The following is an 18,336-nucleotide window of genomic DNA, read 5'->3' on the forward strand; positions in this document are numbered from 1 at the left end:
TTTATTTATTTTTCATTGAAAAAACACATGAGTGAAAAAGTGTGGTAAAGATACACACTTAGACAGAACTTTTTTATAATTTTATTTATTGTCTAAACCAATACATTTTGAAATATTTTAACATTCTCCACAAATGAGTTGGATTGGTTTGATGTGGGAAAAAAAAAGCTAATCAATCAAAATTGTTTGATTCAATGGTGACATTTTTGAAAAAAAAAATTAAACCAAAACATGGTAAAGGAAAAACAAGTTAAATCAATTCTACTCTTTTAGTGTTGTGATAAAATTAACAAATTGTTGTAAAAAAAAAACTGAAGTCCCTTATGATTGCTATTTATTCAAAGGATACAAAACTAAAATTTTAAAAAATCGGTTTATGGCTTATGGAAAATAAAAGTAAATAAAAAGGGAAATAAATAGTAAAATGGTGGATGATGAGATATATATTCAAATCATTGGAGATCAAGTCTTATTAGATTGATTTTAGTCAAACCCAAATCAAACAAAAGAACCACTACAACACTAATTTATTTGGTAGGGTTGTTTCATTTTATATAATTATTATTTAGTTGGTTGAGTTTATAGGATGAGACTAAATCAATAAACACTAATAATTCACCAACAACAACAAAATTTGTGAAGTGAAGTAAAGTATATAAATGGACACCTTGAATCATAAACACTATTAGTATATTAATGACATAATTATGCTGATTAGAGTAATGAGATATCAATCATTCTTTCTTTCCTAAGTGCTACTTGCACTTCCAATAAATTAAGTACTTCCGATTATTGTTTCATGTCTCCAGGGAAATACTCAAATACCAAAAAAAAAATAATTTAAACATCACAATCAAATCCTTCAAATTAATTCAAACTTTAATTATTAAACAGCATGACTCTCACTTCTATTTAACCTGAATGAAAACTCTCTCCTTACCCAATAACAAGTGATGATTGAGCTATATATATATATATATATATATATATATATATATATATATATATATATATATATATATATATATAGAGAGAGAGAGAGAGAGAGAGAGAGAGAGAGAGAGAGAGAGAGAGAGAGAGAGAAATATATACAAGAGAGTAAAGAAGTGATGAAAATGGACGTTATGCTTCAAACTGAATTTAGATTCATTATATGATTCAATAAGCTGACTGAAAATATGTATACGAAATATGATGAAGGAAGAAAGAACAGAAAGGAAAAATATAGAGTTTAAAGAAAAAGAAAAATGAATTTAACATATGGAAAAGAAGAGCTAATGTTTATGTGTATCTGAGTTCAACTTTTGCTGTGGAAAGGAATTACTGATAGGATTAGGCCCTGAGTGTACTTCATGCAATGCTTTCCTTTGAACATGATCCCTCTCAGTTCCTCTTGGCTGGGAAGAGAAAACATGACTTAGCATCTTCTCTTGCTATTACACAAAGAAAAGGTGATGGTGGATCATATCAAAGAAATTATATATACACTTACTGGGTGATGATGATGATGATGATCTGTTTCAGTGACTTTTTGAATCATTATTCTTGTGCTTGAGCTTGAATATGGGAAGAAATGGGATAGCAGAAGAAGAATGATGAGAACGCTGGAAGACTGATTCATATTTTCTGTTCATGAAGTGGTGAACATGTAGCTTTAGAGAAAAATGATTAGCTACCATGCTTTTGTTAGCTTATGGGAATTTAAAGGGAAACACATGTTTTGAGGCTTAGAAGAAAAAAGAGAAATTTATATGATGTGAGGGTACCCCTCACAAACATTATTAAGAATATACCATACAGAGACATTTCATAAAGTCTGAGTAGTAAATATCTGTTTACGATGGTACATGTAGTGTCTAAAAATACAGGGGCTTCTTTTCTAGACACTGTTTGAATTTTTTTTAATGCCTTATCGTACTATTTTGGCGTTTTTTGTGTGAATGTTTCCGTTACTCTCCCTGCATACTACACTGAATGGAGTCCATGGGTATGGCATAAATATTTTTATTAGACAATTCCATTCTGACACCATGATGAAAAGATACGATAAATGCTATCATATTATTTTATGAAATCGCGTATATCTTTTGTTAAAGGCAATATAGTTTGAATAAAATAAGATTATTATGTGTAATAAAGTATATCTCTCTAAATATTTAATATATATAATTCACAGCTATAGATTCAAATTTAAATTACTACTTTATATAATCTGGTAATCCACCTTTACATGCTTTACTAATTTGTTTCTCTTTCTATCCTTGTGTTAAAACAGGATTAAAATGAAGTATTTTTTTTTTTCTTTCTGTGAAACTTGACTGACATGTATTGTAATGGAGATTTGGGCAGAGGCTGAAATTTAAGAAAATTTTATGAAAACACCCTGAAACAAAATATTTCACAACCCGCTTATAAAAATAAAAAGACATTTTATCGTAATACTACTTGAATATGGTTGCTTCTACACCTTACATCTTTAAGTTATTGTTTCCTTTAAGATTTATTGGCTTGAAATAGCCCACTTACGTTAGGCAATATTTGGTTTTTCTCCTAGTCAGAATCATAGACTATGAAAAGGATATGTCAGTCACACTAAAATCAATGTCGAACAAATGATTACCTCTAGGCATACATTTTTTTAACAAAGGTCCTGGGATGAATAAAGCGATGTTTCAGGATAGATATATCTTTCACTTCGTTAATTTTTCAACACTCGTCTCACCAAACAAAGAGGAAGTTAACTATTTTCTTTTGTTCTCTTACACCTAACATCGTTTAGAACATTTTTTTTCCTATTCTCTTGATTTTGCTTTCATTGTCAAAGGGTAAGTGTTTGGCCTAATCTTACTACAATGACAACAAACTATTCAATCTAGCAGAAATGCTCTGTAAATGATTTTGAAGTGTCTTTCCCTGTCATACACAACTATTTCTGTTCCTGATCCAAATTGTGACCACTGACAGTAAAAAGTAAGACAATTATCAGTTATTGAAACCACGTGTTTTCAAAAATCTTCATTGATTCGTTCTTCGGCAGGAAAAAATTAATAGAATAGGAAGAGACTTAAAGATTCTCCATTATACGCACTGACTGCTCATTTAGCATGTTGAAACAAATATGTTCACAAAACAGCATTAATAATAGGACAAACTAGAGAAAATTTTAATAAATGGACACGTGAATTGTATTAGCAACGCATTTAATAAAACTAAATAATAGTTATGTACTTGAGAGCCACGCGTGAATCTGTAATGACAAAGACCATCCAATTATTGTCAGGAGCATCAGAAAATTGATTTAGAATGGGAAGGAAAGCAACATATAGCATATAAAGATACCGCTGCCAGGCACGTCACCTAGAAGTCTAAATTATTGATTTTCCTCACTAAACAAGAACAAGCGATAAGTCCAAACAATTGAAACAAAGGTAAAAGTGTTTCAGTGAAAATTGACCTTTTGCAAGTATATTCATTGACGATTAAGTAGATCCAAAACAGATTTCCTATCTGGCATGCTGGGAGAGGCTCCCTTAACTTGAACACAAAGACAAGCTGCAGCAGCTGATGCAGAACATTATGGTTAGTCATATTTTACCAAAGAGAAAATTCTGAAGAATTGCATTCCTCCATACATACCAGCAAATCTGAGGCATTCCTTTCTGGACTTGCCCTCAACTAAGGCCACAGCAAAAGCGGCAGTAAAAGTATCACCAGCACCAGTTGTATCTACGACTGTTTTAGCTAATATGGCAGGCTGCTGAATCGGTTTTTCTCCTTCTACAAAAAGGGCAGATCCTTTATGCCCAAGTTTCACAAGAACTTGTTTAACTCCCTGAAATGTCAGACAATTAACCGTTGAATTGCAATGCTTATGACAATAAAATTTATCAGTCTATCAACCTTCAGGAATCAACCAAGACATTTGAAGATAAACTCTGACACAGCTGCAAATCTACTGCAGCCATTGAGTAACAGTACAGAAAAAATAGAAGAAAAAGCAGAACCAATAGTTTATTGGTCATTAGCCATCTTGCTTTCCTTGTAGTATCCTTTCCCTTATGCATGATGAATTTGCATTAATTGGATTCAACGAAAAGAAAATCAAATATAAAATTATATTACCCTCCCCAATCTTTTCCTCAGGCAAGTTGTAAATGCCAAGAGGATTAAACATTTAGTTCTCAAAACGAGCAGTTCGGCTCACCTTGACTAAATTATAAACAAATTAGCCTCGTTCGGCTCACTTAACATGTAATCCAAGAAACATTAACCCCTGCAGTATATTGCGGATTGATGGATTAGAGGGTTGATTAACCTAAATTATAAAACAGTTATCCTTAAAATAAAAAAATTAAATATTCTATTTCAAATATTTTTTATATATTTGACAAAACATAATACGTAAAAATTCAGACTTCATAATGAAAAATTAAGGATTTAATATAATACATAATTCATAACAAACTACAGAATTAAAGATATCACACCAACTCACTCCTCAACGCAGATAAACTTCAAGTTTTCCAGATTTTAATTCCATGTTTTCACATAAATCATAATACATAGTGAATAAAACTAATTTTACAATTACGTGATTTTTTTCATCTTTTAAGGTGGGTTGGTAGGTCAATTCGGTCCACCACGCCCATTGTGGACTGGGTAAAAGGTGGGTCGGGTTCAATTGTTTGAATGCCATCTATGCAGCCAAAAAACATAAATGATACTGAAGCAAATGATACTAGTATCAGAAAATCTCAATGTTACATCAGATCTTCAAATATTACATTCGAAAAATTGTGCTTTCATCCTCAAGGTGTTAACAAATAGTCAGCAACCACAATTGCAACTTCATATGTCAGCAATTTTCCTCAATTCAACGAATCACAATAAAACCACAATTGCATATATACCCACATTTGTCAAAATTCTAAGCAAGATAATCACAAGGTTCTAAAATACAGTCAGCAACGGCTATTGCAACCACATTTATTAGCAATCTTCCTCAACAATAGGAATCAAAATAAAGCCGTAATTGCAACTATACTCGAGATTTAAAACCTTAAAAATCCTCAGGCAACAAAAATGCATTCAATTAGCAAAATGCATCACAAATCATATTAATGTGATATCCAAATTCCATACATGAACTCACCAATTCATGGCATTTCAAAGCAGCCTGTGCAATCTGTTCAAAACTTTCAGTCGGCATTCCAGTAATGCGAGCAAGTTCAGTTTCATTAGGACTCAAAATATCAACAAAATTCAATAATTGCGGCGGAAGTGGTCCATCCATTCCTCCGGCATCCAACACAACAGGCACGCCAGCATTCCTCGCAGCCTGCATGCATTACAAGATCATAATAACACAACGCAATACCCAAAAGTTTCTTATGCGATATAATTTTGTTAATTTTGTTCTTTGATCAAAATCATTGCTTCTAGGTTGTTAACATGTAACGACATAAAACTCTAATTCTGGTTAGAAAACATTGTTAGCTTTGTCCAAAAAATATTGCTAAAAGGCCTGGGCTGGTCCGGCCCAACCTGCGCCACTTGAACGTTGACATAATCGGGTATCTCCCTCTGCAACAAAACAATGCCGGCTTGGGCCACGATGTCCAAATGCTGACGTGGCAGGGAACTGGGCCAACCACTCGAGTTAGCACCCCCGATGATGATGATGGAGTTCTGGCCGTTGGATTGGAGCATCACAACGGCGTGACCAGTGGGCACGGACGGAACCACCGTCAGACTGTCGAGGCGTACACCACCGCTGCGAAGAGCGCCGGTGACGAGGCTACCATAAGCGTCATCACCAACTTGTCCGATGAAGTAGGTCGGACGGGAGAGCTTCGCGGAGCACGTGGCCTGATTGGCGCCCTTGCCGCCGGCAAGCGTCTCGCCGGACTTTGCAGCGAGGGTCTCGCCTTCTAGCGGGAGGCGGTCGATCTCTACATAGATGTCGGCGTTGGCAGAGCCGACGACGACGACCGGCTGCGAATGAGAGGGATCCGAGGAGAAACATAAGAGTCTGAACTTGTGATTGGGAGTGCGGAAGGAGAGGGATTGGATTGGGATAAGGGTAGTGTGGAAAGTGGTGTGGGAGTAGGAGTGGTGCGTGGAAAACGTTGTCGTTAAGGTGTTCATTTCGATCTTTGGGTTGGACCCGGTTGGTTTGATCGTTCTATGTGCTGAGAGGTTCCACAGATGGAGCTATTTACTATGAAAAAGGTCACTTTTTTCCGACTGCCTTTTAGCTATTAATTAAAAAGGATTATCATTGCTTTAACGAGATTTGTTAATATTTTACTTTTCGGACAGTGATAGGGATTAAAATTTTAAATTATTCTTTACATTTTAAGATGATACTGTTTAATAATTATGATCTAATATATTATCCATTAAAAAACTATTTAATTAATATAAATTTAGTTAAAATTTTCAAATATTTCTTTTCGTCTCTTTTAGCTTAAGTGATGTTGTGTTGATTAAAAATATTCTTTTTTTATATTATAAATAAATAAAAACATTTTTTGATTAAGGGACTAAAATGTAATAATACACAGAAAGACGATAATCTCACAAAATAGTAATATTTAATTAGCGTTGTTGTTAATATATCTTAATATTTGGATTGATTCAGTTATAAAAGGTGGCATTGGAGTTTTTTCTTTTCTTTTCTTAAGGATTAATTCAGTGATAAAATATTAAAATACAAAATGAAATAAATTTTTAAACATATAATATTAACAAAATAATAAATAAAAATGTTTAATCAATAAACCAATTGTAATAATAATACTGACCAATCACAGAAAAAGCTGATTGTTTAATTAATAAACATATAATATTAACAAAATAATAAATAAAAATGTTTACTAGCATGAACTAGGTATTATATGAGACGGACTTGAAAAAGCTGATTGAGTGAAATATTTAATCCCCCATGTTACCTTGGATTATATAGTTCCTTGGATTATATAGGTATTATAGGTAAGAAGAAATATGTTTACCTTCTTTATTTTCTTCCCTAAAATCAAGCTTGCCCTAATCCTTTGACTAGCGGTTAGTTTCATCCTATCACAGAAAAACTCTGTTTTCTGGGTCTTTTCCTCTGCCATTTATAGTTATTTTGTTCCAGGTAGTCCGCATTGTAACCTTTGACAACTAAAAGTGGCTTGTTATCAGTAGTTGAAACTCTGTTTCAAAAAATTTCACTGATTTGTACTCGTGTGTAAAATAATTAATAATTAATACAATAAGAAAGGAACTAACACAGTTTCCAATTTAAGAACTACAATTTCCATGTAGAAACAAATATGTTGTTCACAAACTATTTGAGAAAGTTTTAATAAACGGACATATGAATTGTACTAGGAATGCATCTAATGAAACTAAACAGTAGTTATTAGTTGAAAACTGTGCCTGAAAATGTAATGACAAAGACCATTTAATTACAGTCAGGAACATGAAATTTACACTGAACAGCAAGCAAGACTACCAAAAACATAGCATATAGATATATGGATACAAGGAACTTTCTCTAGAAGTCTGCATTATGATTTTTCTTCTCTAAAATATAAGATAGTAAATCCAGACAAATGAAACAAATGTTAAACTGGTTTCAGTGAAGATTGACCTGTTCGAAAAAATTCTCATTGACAATTGAGAAGATCCATAACAGATATCCTATCAGGCATGCTGGGAGAAGCTCCCTTCACTTGAACACAAAGACAAGCTGCAGCAGCTGTGGCATAACATAGTAGTTAAGGACAATATTCCAAACAGAAAATTCTACAAAAAGAAAAAATAATTGCATACGCACCGGCAAATCTTAGGCATTCCCTGTAGGACTTACCCTCTACTAAAGCTACAGCAAAAGCAGAAGTAAAAGTATCACCGGCACCAGTTGTATCAATGACTGTTTTAGAAAGTATGGCAGGCTGCTGAATCGGCTTTTCTCCTTCTACAAAAAGAGCAGATCCTTTGTGGCCAAGTTTCGCAAGAACTTTCTTAGCTCCCTAAAATTTCAGACAAATAACAAGAACTTTCTTAGCTCCTTGAAATTCCAGATACATAACCACAGAACAAGAACAATTGAGACTATTGCAACAACTTAAATTTGCCAATGTACAAATTAAAACAACTTTTGGAGAAATAAAATAAGAGAGCTAGCATGCAAGTTAAAGTATATAAGTTGATTTCGATTCATTGTACCTAGAAATGTTTATTAAAAAGTTTATCCAAAAGGGAGGCCACATTTGAAAAATAATCATTCTTTATTATAATTCTCAAGGTTCTAAAAACAGTTGGCAACCACAACTGCGACCATGTTTCTAAGAAATGTTCTTCAATATTCATGATGGCAACAAAAGTGCAACTGCGACTACACTGGTGTGCAATTTCCCTCAGTACTAAATATTGTGAGAGTTTAAAAAACCGCCATTGCAATTAAAACCAGAATTTAAAACCGCATTCAAGTAGCAAATTACACAAAAGCATTTCAGTCTAATCCCAAAGTCCCAACTTGAACTCACTAATTCATGGCATTTCAAAGCAGCTCGTGCAATCTCTTCAAAATTTTCCGTTGGCATTCCCGTGAGGCGACCAAGTTCAGTTTCATTAGGACTCAAAATATCAACAAAGTTCAATAATTCCGGCGCAAGTGGCCCATCCATTCCTCCAGCGTCCAACACAACCGGCACACCAGCATTCCTTGCAGCCTTCATGCATGACAAGATCATATCACACAATGCAATATCCAAAATACCTCACAAAATACGAATCACAAAATCAATCACAAAACCAAAATTTCTTAACTACTTACTTTCATTATTTTTCTTCGATCACACTAATTCGTATAATAAAGTATGTTGCCGCAGCAAAACCTTTACTTCTAACAAAGTTTGAAATTACAGAAACTGGAACGGATTGTGTAAAACGAATTAAAAAACAGTGTATGTGTAAGCACTAAACACATGTATCATAGAGGAAATGAGTAATTATACATTGTAATTAAAACAGGTACTATAAACATTCCGAAAAGGCCCGGCCCGGCCCAACCTGCGCGACTTGAGCGTTGACAAAGTCGGGAATCTCCCTTTGCAATAAAACGATGCCAGCTTGGGCCACGAGGTCCAAATGCTGACGTGGCAGAATACTGTGCCAACAACTCAAGTTAGCACCACCAATGTATACGATGGAGTTCTGGCCGTTGGATTGGAGCATCACAACGGCGTGACCCGTGGACGCCGACGGAACTACCGTGAGACCGTCGAGGCGAACTCCCCCGCCGCGCAGCGCGTCAGTGACGAGACTTCCATAGGCATCATCCCCGACCTGTCCGACGAAGTAAGTCGGGTAGTTGAGCTTGGCGGAGCACGTGGCCTGGTTGGCGCCCTTCCCGCCGGCGTGCGTCTGGCCAGACCTCGCCGCGAGAGTCTCGCCCTCGCGAGGTAGGCGGTCGATCTCGACGTAGATGTCTGCGTTGGCGGAGCCGACGACCACCAGCGGCGGCGGTGGCAGCGGTGGCGGCGAGGGGTCTGAAGAGAAACAGAGGAGTCTGAAGTTGTGATTGGGAGTGCGGAAGGAGAGGGATTGGATTGGGATAAGGGTAGTAGTGAGGAAGGTGTTTTGCGTGTGGTAGTGGAAACAGCTGTGTTGTGTTGAAAGTGTTGCTATTACACTGCGCATTTTTTTGCTTAAGTTTTGATCGTGGGATGGGTGACCGATATTACGCTCTCAAGGTGTCTTTTAGAGTCCTTTATGCTATTTATTTTTTTTGAAAAAATGACAGTGAACACGTTTTTTTCACCCAATTTTGACACATTCTATATGTAAAAGAGTTTTGATTTTTATTTTAAAATTATTGATTTAGAATCAGTTTGGAAAATTAAAAAATTGAAATCTAGTTTTCTTCTTCGTTATTACGATATTCTAGTTTCTTTCACTTTGAGGCCGAGTTTTCTTTTTCTTTGATATGTTTTTATTGCTTTTTCCATTTTGAGAGGTAGCTCTCAAAGTTGATATACTTGGATCTCTTTTGGAAGTTCAGCCCACTTTCTTTTTCCTTTTTCTGTTCTGTTCTTTTTTTTTTTATGTAACCTTTAAGACCTTGTAAGGTTTTATTCTATTTTTTCTACACAGTCTAATTTTTCTTTCTTTTCTGGTGTATGTTTCTTACCTCTGTTTTCTTTCATCTTCTTTATCGCGAGTTTGTCTTCTTCGTTATGAATTTTACTGTATTTGTCTTGATTATGCATTATTCTGTTAATTGCATCTACCATTGTATTATGTATTATAGCTCTTCCTTTAGAGAGTTATATTGTGTGTACCTCTGCTTTGTTTTCTTTTCTTTTGTCTCTTTCTTTTACTCTTGTTTTTTCTGTAACGGTAGAAGACAACAATTATCTCTACCTTCACCCTAGTGAAAATTTGTCACTGTCCTTTTCTCGTTTATTCTTGTTTCGTCTGTTCTTGATGATACCAACTACCATTCTTGAAATTGATCAATGTTGACTTCTCTCAGTGCTAAAAACAAGATTGAGTTTGTGCTTGGCAATATTCGTCCACTTGAAAAAGATAAGCTCGAACATGTTGTCTGGATTTGGGGAAATAACATGGTTGTGTCATGGCTTGTCAATTCTGTATCCATGACCATCAGACAAAGTATCATATGGATGAACAAAACTTCGGAGATCTGGAATGACCTAAAGAATAGGTTTTCTCAAGGAAGCTTATGTCGCATATCAAGCCTTTAAATTGACATTGCTACCCTCCATCAAGGTGACCTTACCATTTCTGAATACTTTACTAAACTTCGCGTTCTTTGGGATGAGATCGAAAATTTCCGGCCATAACCTACCTGTACCTATAAACCTAATTGCGATTGTCAAGTCTTGAACATTGTGAAACAAAGAAAGCAAGAAGATCAAATTATGCAATTCTTATGAGGGCTAAATGATCAGTTCGCTAATGTTACTTCGTATATGCTTCTTTTGGATCCCATTCCAGACATCACCAAGGTTTTCTCGTTAGTGGCTTAACAAGAAAGACAATTATCTTTTAGAAATATGATTGTTGTAGCCAAGATTTACAAGACCCAAGTAGGCTCAAGACGTACCAAGTTGTGTCATGCCCAAAAACAAGTGTAAAATAGTATGTTGTCACCTTTGACCTTTGCTTGTTATTTTGCTCATGACTCTTTGTACAAAATTCCAAATGAGATGATTCTTTTTTTATTGGAAACTAGACTCAAAGAGCTTCAATTTAATTACTTATACTTATGTTTTTTTACCTCTGGAAGAGTCTCAATTAAATCGGAGAAAAATCGTGTTTAATGTAGGGTTGAATAGTGTATAGTGACACCCAAGCCTCCTCTCAAGGTGCCCATGAGTTGCTCTAGTCTTGATCTAAGATAAATAGTATGGCAAAAAATGGGCAACATAACATTACTCAACATAAAAAATGATTACAAGAGAGGATACACATTTATATATAGGTAAGAGTGTCTCTTAAAAATCATAAAAGCATGATATCCCATCGTTGCACTCATTGGCCAAAAATAAGGCCCTCCAAGGAGTGGACAAGTGTCCACAAATCCCCTTCAATGAAGGAAGTACATGTGGTCACTCATAAAACACAATCCTCTCCATTCCTAGAGTGTCATGTGGGCACTACTAAAGTTAAATCCTCTCCAATAGAAGCATGACACATGACACACACTTTCCACATGGTTTATGTAGAAATAAGTAGGCCAAGTGTCTCAACCAAGAGGGGGGTGAATTGGTTTCCCTTTAGAAAAATATGTTCTTTAACAATCTTTTCAAATTCTTTTGAGATTTCTTGGAATGCAATCAATAAAGAATGTAAGACAATGTAAAAGTGTAGGGAAAGAAAGAATCACATTACAATTTATACTGATTTGTCCAAGCCTACATCCAGTCCTCTTTCAATCAACCTTAGATTGAAAGGATTTCACTATAATGATTGAGTTCTTACAAGCAAGATACAAAGACAACCCTCTCAATGTATTATCCTTTCAACTCCAAATCAACTATAGCAAACACCCAGAAAGAACAACCTCTTTCTGTCAACCCTTAGAGATACCCCACTCTAAGTCACTAAAACTTTTCTAAGTCCTCTTCCATGCCGCAGCAACAGGGAACCACAATCAAACTTGATTGCAAATGAAAACTGATATGGTACAGTACACCTTCATGTGCAAAAAGTGATCAACAATGTTGAAGCTCAAAGTTCTTCAAAGAATCTTGATGAATTATCCAAATGTATGAATTCGTGATTCTTGAAGTAATAAGGACGCTCGTGTAATAAATCTCAACAAACAAAGTCAGATATTAAAGATATGAATCATTAAGTTGTTGAAAACAGAGAACAATGTGTCTATTTATAGATTTACACAACTTTGACGTAGTTTAATCGATTACTCAAATAATGTAATCAGTTAATCAATTCCTTCTGCATTAATATATTTACATTGCACAGCATTTAACAGATTAACAAGAACATGTAATCGATTAACCAAAACATATATGCCACAATATTTAAAAATATGACCGTTGTGACAGTTATGTCTCTTCAAGAAAAAAAATTTCAATCAAAGCACAATTAAACCGATAAAGAAATTGATATAATCGGTTAAGTTTCAAAATTAAGCATTTTTTAAAACTTTTTTATTCAAAATACATCAATGCACTCAGTAAACATGTGCAGACATAACTACGAGTTTTAATCGACTATACCCATAATCCAATTAGTTAAAACTTGTTGTTTTGCCACAATTAAGCATGTACTGATATCTGATGAATTTAACAGATTATGTAAACGGTATAATCAATTAATTCATACATATATGCAATGTGCAAAGTGTTTTAATCAAAGATTCATTTTCAATCAATGAATATATAACACAGATAGTTCAAGCACATATACAGATATAATCAAGCAACAATTTAAGCCAAATTAATGTGAAAGAAACTATAAAACATTTATGTTGTCATCATCAAAAACTCATATGTGAGATATGAGTTTAGCTACATGGCTCCCCGTATCAAAAATTTAGATGTCTAGCTTAAGGAAAAATCCTATACTAATTAGACATTAATACAAGCCTTAAACAAATCTACCTACTTGGCCGAAATACATGGCCTAAAGAAACCTACACTATTTGGCCAAAATCCATGGCCTAAAGAAACATATACTACTTCAAACTATGCTTCATATGGCTACAAAGGTGGTCCAAAAGGTAGAGTTTAGACCATGGCTAGGGGGTATGCCATTATCCCCTCCCTCTTGAAAAGGATTTGCCCTTAAATCTTCAACTTGGGCTAAGGCAAACTTCCTTATCTTCTTTGGAGTCATTGTTCTCTTTTCCGCTTAGAAATACTCATCTTATAACACAATTAGAACAAGTGTTATGATAGTGAGTAGATGAAGAATATAGCTTCCAAGAATGATATACTTTAAATAAAATGAATGATCAAGGTCCTGGAGAGTAGGAACATCTTTGAAACTTTTATTTGTCTTGTATTGGATGTAAGTGTTTGAAAGATTATCCATTCCAACACAAAGTCTATTTGTAGGAATATGTCATCATACCTTCCTTCTTGAAAAGGATTTGTCCTCAAATCTTCATGTGTCTTTATGATAAAAACATTTTTCCTATTCTTGATTAATTTTTGTTTCTTTTTACCAAGATCAAAGATCCATATGCAAGTGTCATCAAACACAAATTCAATAATTTCTTGTACCACAAACAAAAAGTATTCAAAGGAAAATTTAGAAGAAAGCCTTATATTAATTTTAAAAGAGTTTTGAAGGCTTACTTCACAAAAATGTTTATGTTTTCTTTGAGTTAATGGTAACCTAGAAGGTAACATCAACTTAAAGTGTGAAGTTGAAAATTTTGAGGAGTTTAAAACAATGAAAGGTGAAAATGAAGTTAAAAAATTTACAAGAGTAAACGTTAGAATTATGAAAGACATCAGTTGTACACAAAGTTGAAGCAAAAAAGATTTTTGACACTGGTTTTAATAATAACCAAAGTTATAGACCATATCTGATTTAAAATAATTATTTAATTTTAAGAGTTTAAGGCATCGGTTCTCATATGAACTAAGGACAAAGGTCCTTAAAATTAAATAATTATTTTAAATCAGATGGGTCTATGAACGAGGCCAAAAACCTATTTTATTTTGTTTAGTGCTTCATTTTGTTTTAATCGAAGCATAGTGTGAACTTTTTTGTTTTCGTTCACAACCAAAACCAAAAATCCTATCTTTTTTACCTCGTCTTAATATGTCTCGGTTGTAAAACAAATACCAATTATCGAAAATATTTGTTGTCGTATTCCTTTTTTTCATAGTTATATATATACATAATTGTTGTCTTTACTTGTTCTTTTTAGTTATTTTATTAACCAACTTTTTTAAGTTTAAAATTAAAAAATATGTAAAAGTTTAGGATCTATACAACTGAATTACAAAGTTAAATAACATACTAATTATACTTTCTTTTTCATTCCAACTTTGATGTAAAATAAGAATTTTGTACAATAAAAATAAATATAAATATAAAAATAAATATAAATATAAATATATATATATATATATATATATATATATATATATATATATATATATATATATATATGTTTCGGGTGGAAAGTTTGTGGGACCGAGACACTAACCTTTCAGACTTGGCTTTCCTTCTTCTGACCTCTGAATCTCCTGCTCTAAGTTCTTTAAGTTCGACTCAAAAGGGGGGAGGTACCTACAAAGGCACTCCGACGCTCAAGTTAGGCGTCTGTTGAAAGAGTTGTTGCTCACAAATGAATATTATGGTAATTGATTATTGTGAACTTAGTAGAGCGTGAGTAGAATGTTTTGGAGTGTGAATTGAGCATACCTGGCTGATGGTTCTGACCTTGTATTTATAGGTTGTCTCCTGGATCTAATATGATACAGGCCCAATAAAATATAAACAGATTTACCTTAAAATCTGGTTGGTTACCTTAAAATTCGGTTAGTTGCTCATAAACCGCCTATCAGATCTTTAATCAGATATCTTTGACTATTTTATCATTCGTTGGACACTTGGTCCAATAATAAGCGCTGGCCCAATTGTGGCCCAGACCGATTGCTCTTGTTGGTTATAGTGGTGATCGAACGGTGATGACCGTTCGGTAAGTACAACTGACGAGCGTTGTCGCGGTTTGAGCTGAATGACGAGCATTGTTGTTGATGAGCATTGCTACAGTAGATAGAGCGATCGGTCTTAGATGTTAACCGGTCGGCCTAGATATCATACTATACATAATGCCCCCCAAGTCCGAGTTAATCGTCTGGTTTTAGTCAAGAAGGTTAAGTATAGGACTTATATGAGCTTGGGGAAGGTCGTCTTCGTTCTATTGGGGGAGGTTGTTCTGATTGTAACTTGAGTTGTTGCTCCTCTCTGACCGAATGGTTGACTTTATAACTTCTTTTTTGAACTTTTCAATAGGCCGTTTGGCTTTGAGAGTGTTTTAACCTTCTGCCGAGCGGGATTTACCGCTTGGTTTTTGTCTTAAGATGGTTGACGAAAGGGATTTACCTCTTGGTCTTTGACTTTTTACCTAGGAGATCTTCCTAACGGGATTTACCATTCGGCTTTACACTAGGAGATTCTAGAGAACGTCCTAATGAAAGGCCTTGCCGAGCGCGATTTACCGCTCGGTCTTTGTCTTCATATTGTTGGCAAGAGGGGTTTACCTCTCGGCCGAGAGGGATTTACCTCTCGGTCGAGAGGGATTTACCTCTCGGCTTTGAGCTAGGAGTGCTTCCTAGTGAACGGGCTTTACCGTTCGGTTTTGAGAGGGCTTTTACCTCTCTGCTTTGAGCTAGGAGTGCTTCCTAGTGAACGGACTTTACCATTCGGTTTTGAGAGGGCTTTACCTCTCTGCTTTGAGCTAGGAGTGCTTCATAGTGAACGGACTTTACCGTTCGGTTTTGAGCTTTAGTGTTGACTATGAAATTCTTGAACGAAATTGGTAACCAATGACCGAGCGTGAATTTCTCGGTTTTATTTATTTCATAATGAAAGTTTAAGAAAATAACAAAAGTCTAAATCAAGAATTTAAATATGACATTAATAGAGTTTTGGATTCCTCTCTTCAGTTTATAAGTCTACGAACCGATCGTTCACGATGACGACTAGGACTGCGACTATAGTCTCGCCTTCGTTCGTTCTTCCTATACGTCCGTTCGGGACTTCTTCTTGTTTCCTGTATATACTTACGGAGGTGTCCTGCCCGAATGAGACTTTCTATTTCGTTTTTCAGCGTAATGCATTCTTCTGTAGTATGTCCATGATTCTGATGGAAATGACAGCTCTTCCTTTCATCTGCGTTTCTTGGAGATGGTTTCGTTTGGAGTGTGAGAAGTTCAGCGTTTAGAGCTTCTTCAAGAACTTTTGCCCTAGGTGCGTTGAGGGTTGTATAATGATGAAACTTAAATGTTCGGGGAAACTCCCCGGTTTTACCATTATTGTCGAACGGTCGCTTACCGTCCTTTCTACCTCCACTTGCCTCAGCTTCTTGTTGTCGCTTTCTTTGTGAGATTCGCATATCCTCCATGCGGATGAATTCAGGTATTCGTTCCTGGAGCTCCTCCATAGTTTTTGTCGGTCGTGCATAAAATTTTTCAGCAAAATACCATGGTCTTAGACATGAAGGCAAATTGGTGATGATAAAAGACTGATTTACTTCTTTAACTCGTCGTGCAGTTTCAATATACCTTTTCATAAAGGCCTTCAAAGTTTCTCCTTTTTCCTGTTTAGTATTTACCAATTCCGCTGGTGTTACTTCCTGATTACGATTGGAGGCGTATTGCCTTCTAAAAAGGGTTTCCACCGTGGCGAAGCAATCCACTGTGTTTGGGGGAAGAGTGTTATACCACTCTAATGCTTCGTCCTTGAGTGATAAGGAGAAGGCTCTGCACATAATCGGATCACTGTCCGTGTAGAACACCATTGCATTGGTGAAAATCTTGAGATGATTGTCGGGATCTGCCGAGCCATCATACTAATCCAATACAGGAGGATTCTTCTCTGGCATTGGAGTTTGCATGATGGCCGCCGTAAAAGGGAGTAGACTGGAGGGCCGATCGGTTCGCAGGGGGGACGATTCTCTCCTTCCCCGACTGTTCGGGTCAGTATGCCGAGATGGCTGCTGATTACGACTTCCATCGTTATCATTGTGATGGTTGATACGTCGATCGGCTATGGACTCCGAGTGTTGAGTTGATCCTTCGGCATGACCTCGCTCTGCTCTCAATATTGTAATCTCCTCTGCGTGCCTTTGCTGCATCTCTTGTTGTGCTTGCGTTTGTGCCTGTATGGTTCTTGCTTGTGCCTGTATCTGCGCTTGCATCTGCGCTATCAAATCTCTGGTGTTCTGTTCTTCCTCCATGCTCCTCGTGGTCACCATTGGGTTTGACGCTCGGCCCCACGGTGGGCGCAAAAATGTTTCGGGTGGAAAGTTTGCGGGACCGAGACACTAACCTTTCAGACTTGGCTTTCCTTCTTCTGACCTCTGAATCTCCTGCTCCAAGTTCTTCAAGTTCGACTCAAAAGGGGGGAGGTACCTACAAAGGCACTCCGACGCTCAAGTTAGGCGTCTGTTGAAAGAGTTGTTGCTCACAAATGAATATTATGGTAATTGATTATTGTGAACTTAGTAGAGCGTGAGTAGAATGTTTTGGAGTGTGAATTGAGCATACCTGGCTGATGGTTCTGACCTTGTATTTATAGGTTGTCTCCTGGATCTAATATGATACAAGCCCAATAAAATATAAACAGATTTACCTTAAAATCTGGTTGGTTACCTTAAAATTCGGTTGGTTGCTCATAAACCGCCTATCAGATCTTTAATCAGATATTTTTGACTATTTTATCATTCGTTGGACACTTGGTCCAATAATAAGCGCTGGCCCAATTGTGGCCCAGACTGATTGCTCTTGTTGGCTATAGTGGTGATCGAACGGTGATGACCGTTCGGTAAGTACAACTGACGAGTGCTGTCGCGGTTTGAGCTGAATGACGAGCGTTGTTGTTGATGAGCATTGCTATAGTAGATAGAGCGATCAGTCTTAGATGTTAACCGGTCGGCCTAGATATCATACTATACAATTTATATATATATATATATATATATATATATATATTTATAATTTATATTATTAAACATAGAAACATTTTATATTTATCAAACTCATTCAATAAGTAAACTCATAGATTCATAGTATAACAATACACTTTAGCCTCCAAATATACATATAAATC

At 35.6% G+C, this 18,336-nt stretch overlaps 2 protein-coding genes across 9 annotated transcripts; both read right to left on the bottom strand.

The window, feature by feature from the left end:
* Nucleotides 1-1,139: 1,139 nt before the first annotated feature.
* LOC108333990 (ribokinase) lies at nucleotides 1,140-9,738 on the bottom strand. 8 transcript variants are annotated; one of them, XR_008246069.1, is made up of 6 exons: nucleotides 5,545-6,312; nucleotides 5,153-5,338; nucleotides 3,637-3,832; nucleotides 3,455-3,561; nucleotides 1,493-1,626; nucleotides 1,140-1,397 (listed from the first exon to the last, which is right to left on the bottom strand). XR_008246069.1 is itself a non-coding variant. In XM_052870622.1 (5 exons), the coding sequence occupies exons 1-4, from the start codon at nucleotides 6,145-6,147 to the stop codon at nucleotides 3,470-3,472; spliced, it is 1,077 nt and encodes a 358-aa protein (XP_052726582.1). In that variant the 5' UTR covers nucleotides 6,148-6,312; the 3' UTR covers nucleotides 3,153-3,247; nucleotides 3,455-3,469. The 8 variants fall into 8 exon arrangements, 7 of the variants coding, with proteins under 7 accessions (XP_052726582.1, XP_017425027.1, XP_052726584.1 ...); XM_052870622.1 differs by lacking the exons at nucleotides 1,140-1,397; nucleotides 1,493-1,626 and adding an exon at nucleotides 3,153-3,247; XM_052870624.1 differs by lacking the exons at nucleotides 1,140-1,397; nucleotides 1,493-1,626; nucleotides 3,455-3,561; nucleotides 3,637-3,832; nucleotides 5,545-6,312 and adding exons at nucleotides 7,640-7,747; nucleotides 7,859-8,021; nucleotides 8,538-8,723; nucleotides 9,064-9,738 and having other exon boundaries at nucleotides 5,200-5,338.
* A 6,430-nt stretch (nucleotides 9,739-16,168) lies between these two features.
* LOC108332605 (uncharacterized) lies at nucleotides 16,169-17,026 on the bottom strand. Its single transcript, XM_017567926.1, has one exon. It carries the CDS (start codon nucleotides 17,024-17,026, stop codon nucleotides 16,169-16,171), a length of 858 nt encoding a protein of 285 aa, XP_017423415.1.
* Nucleotides 17,027-18,336: the final 1,310 nt, after the last annotated feature.

This window comes from Vigna angularis, chromosome 11 (genome assembly GCF_016808095.1).
Source record: "Vigna angularis cultivar LongXiaoDou No.4 chromosome 11, ASM1680809v1, whole genome shotgun sequence".
NCBI lineage: Eukaryota > Viridiplantae > Streptophyta > Magnoliopsida > Fabales > Fabaceae > Vigna > Vigna angularis.

Excerpts from the sequence above, each read along its gene's own strand:
- LOC108333990 (XM_052870619.1), bottom strand. The coding sequence starts at position 9,693 with ATGCGCAGTGTAATAGCAACACTTTCAACACAACACAGCTGTTTCCAC. Across the intron at positions 8,022-8,537 it reads CTTTGAAATGCCATGAATTA|GGAGCTAAGAAAGTTCTTGC; the intron begins GTGAGTTCAAGT and ends CTGAAATTTTAG. Across the intron at positions 7,748-7,825 it reads GGAATGCCTAAGATTTGCCG|CTGCTGCAGCTTGTCTTTGT; the intron begins GTGCGTATGCAA and ends GTTATGCCACAG.
- LOC108332605 (XM_017567926.1), bottom strand. The coding sequence starts at position 17,026 with ATGGTGTTCTACACGGACAGTGATCCGATTATGTGCAGAGCCTTCTCC.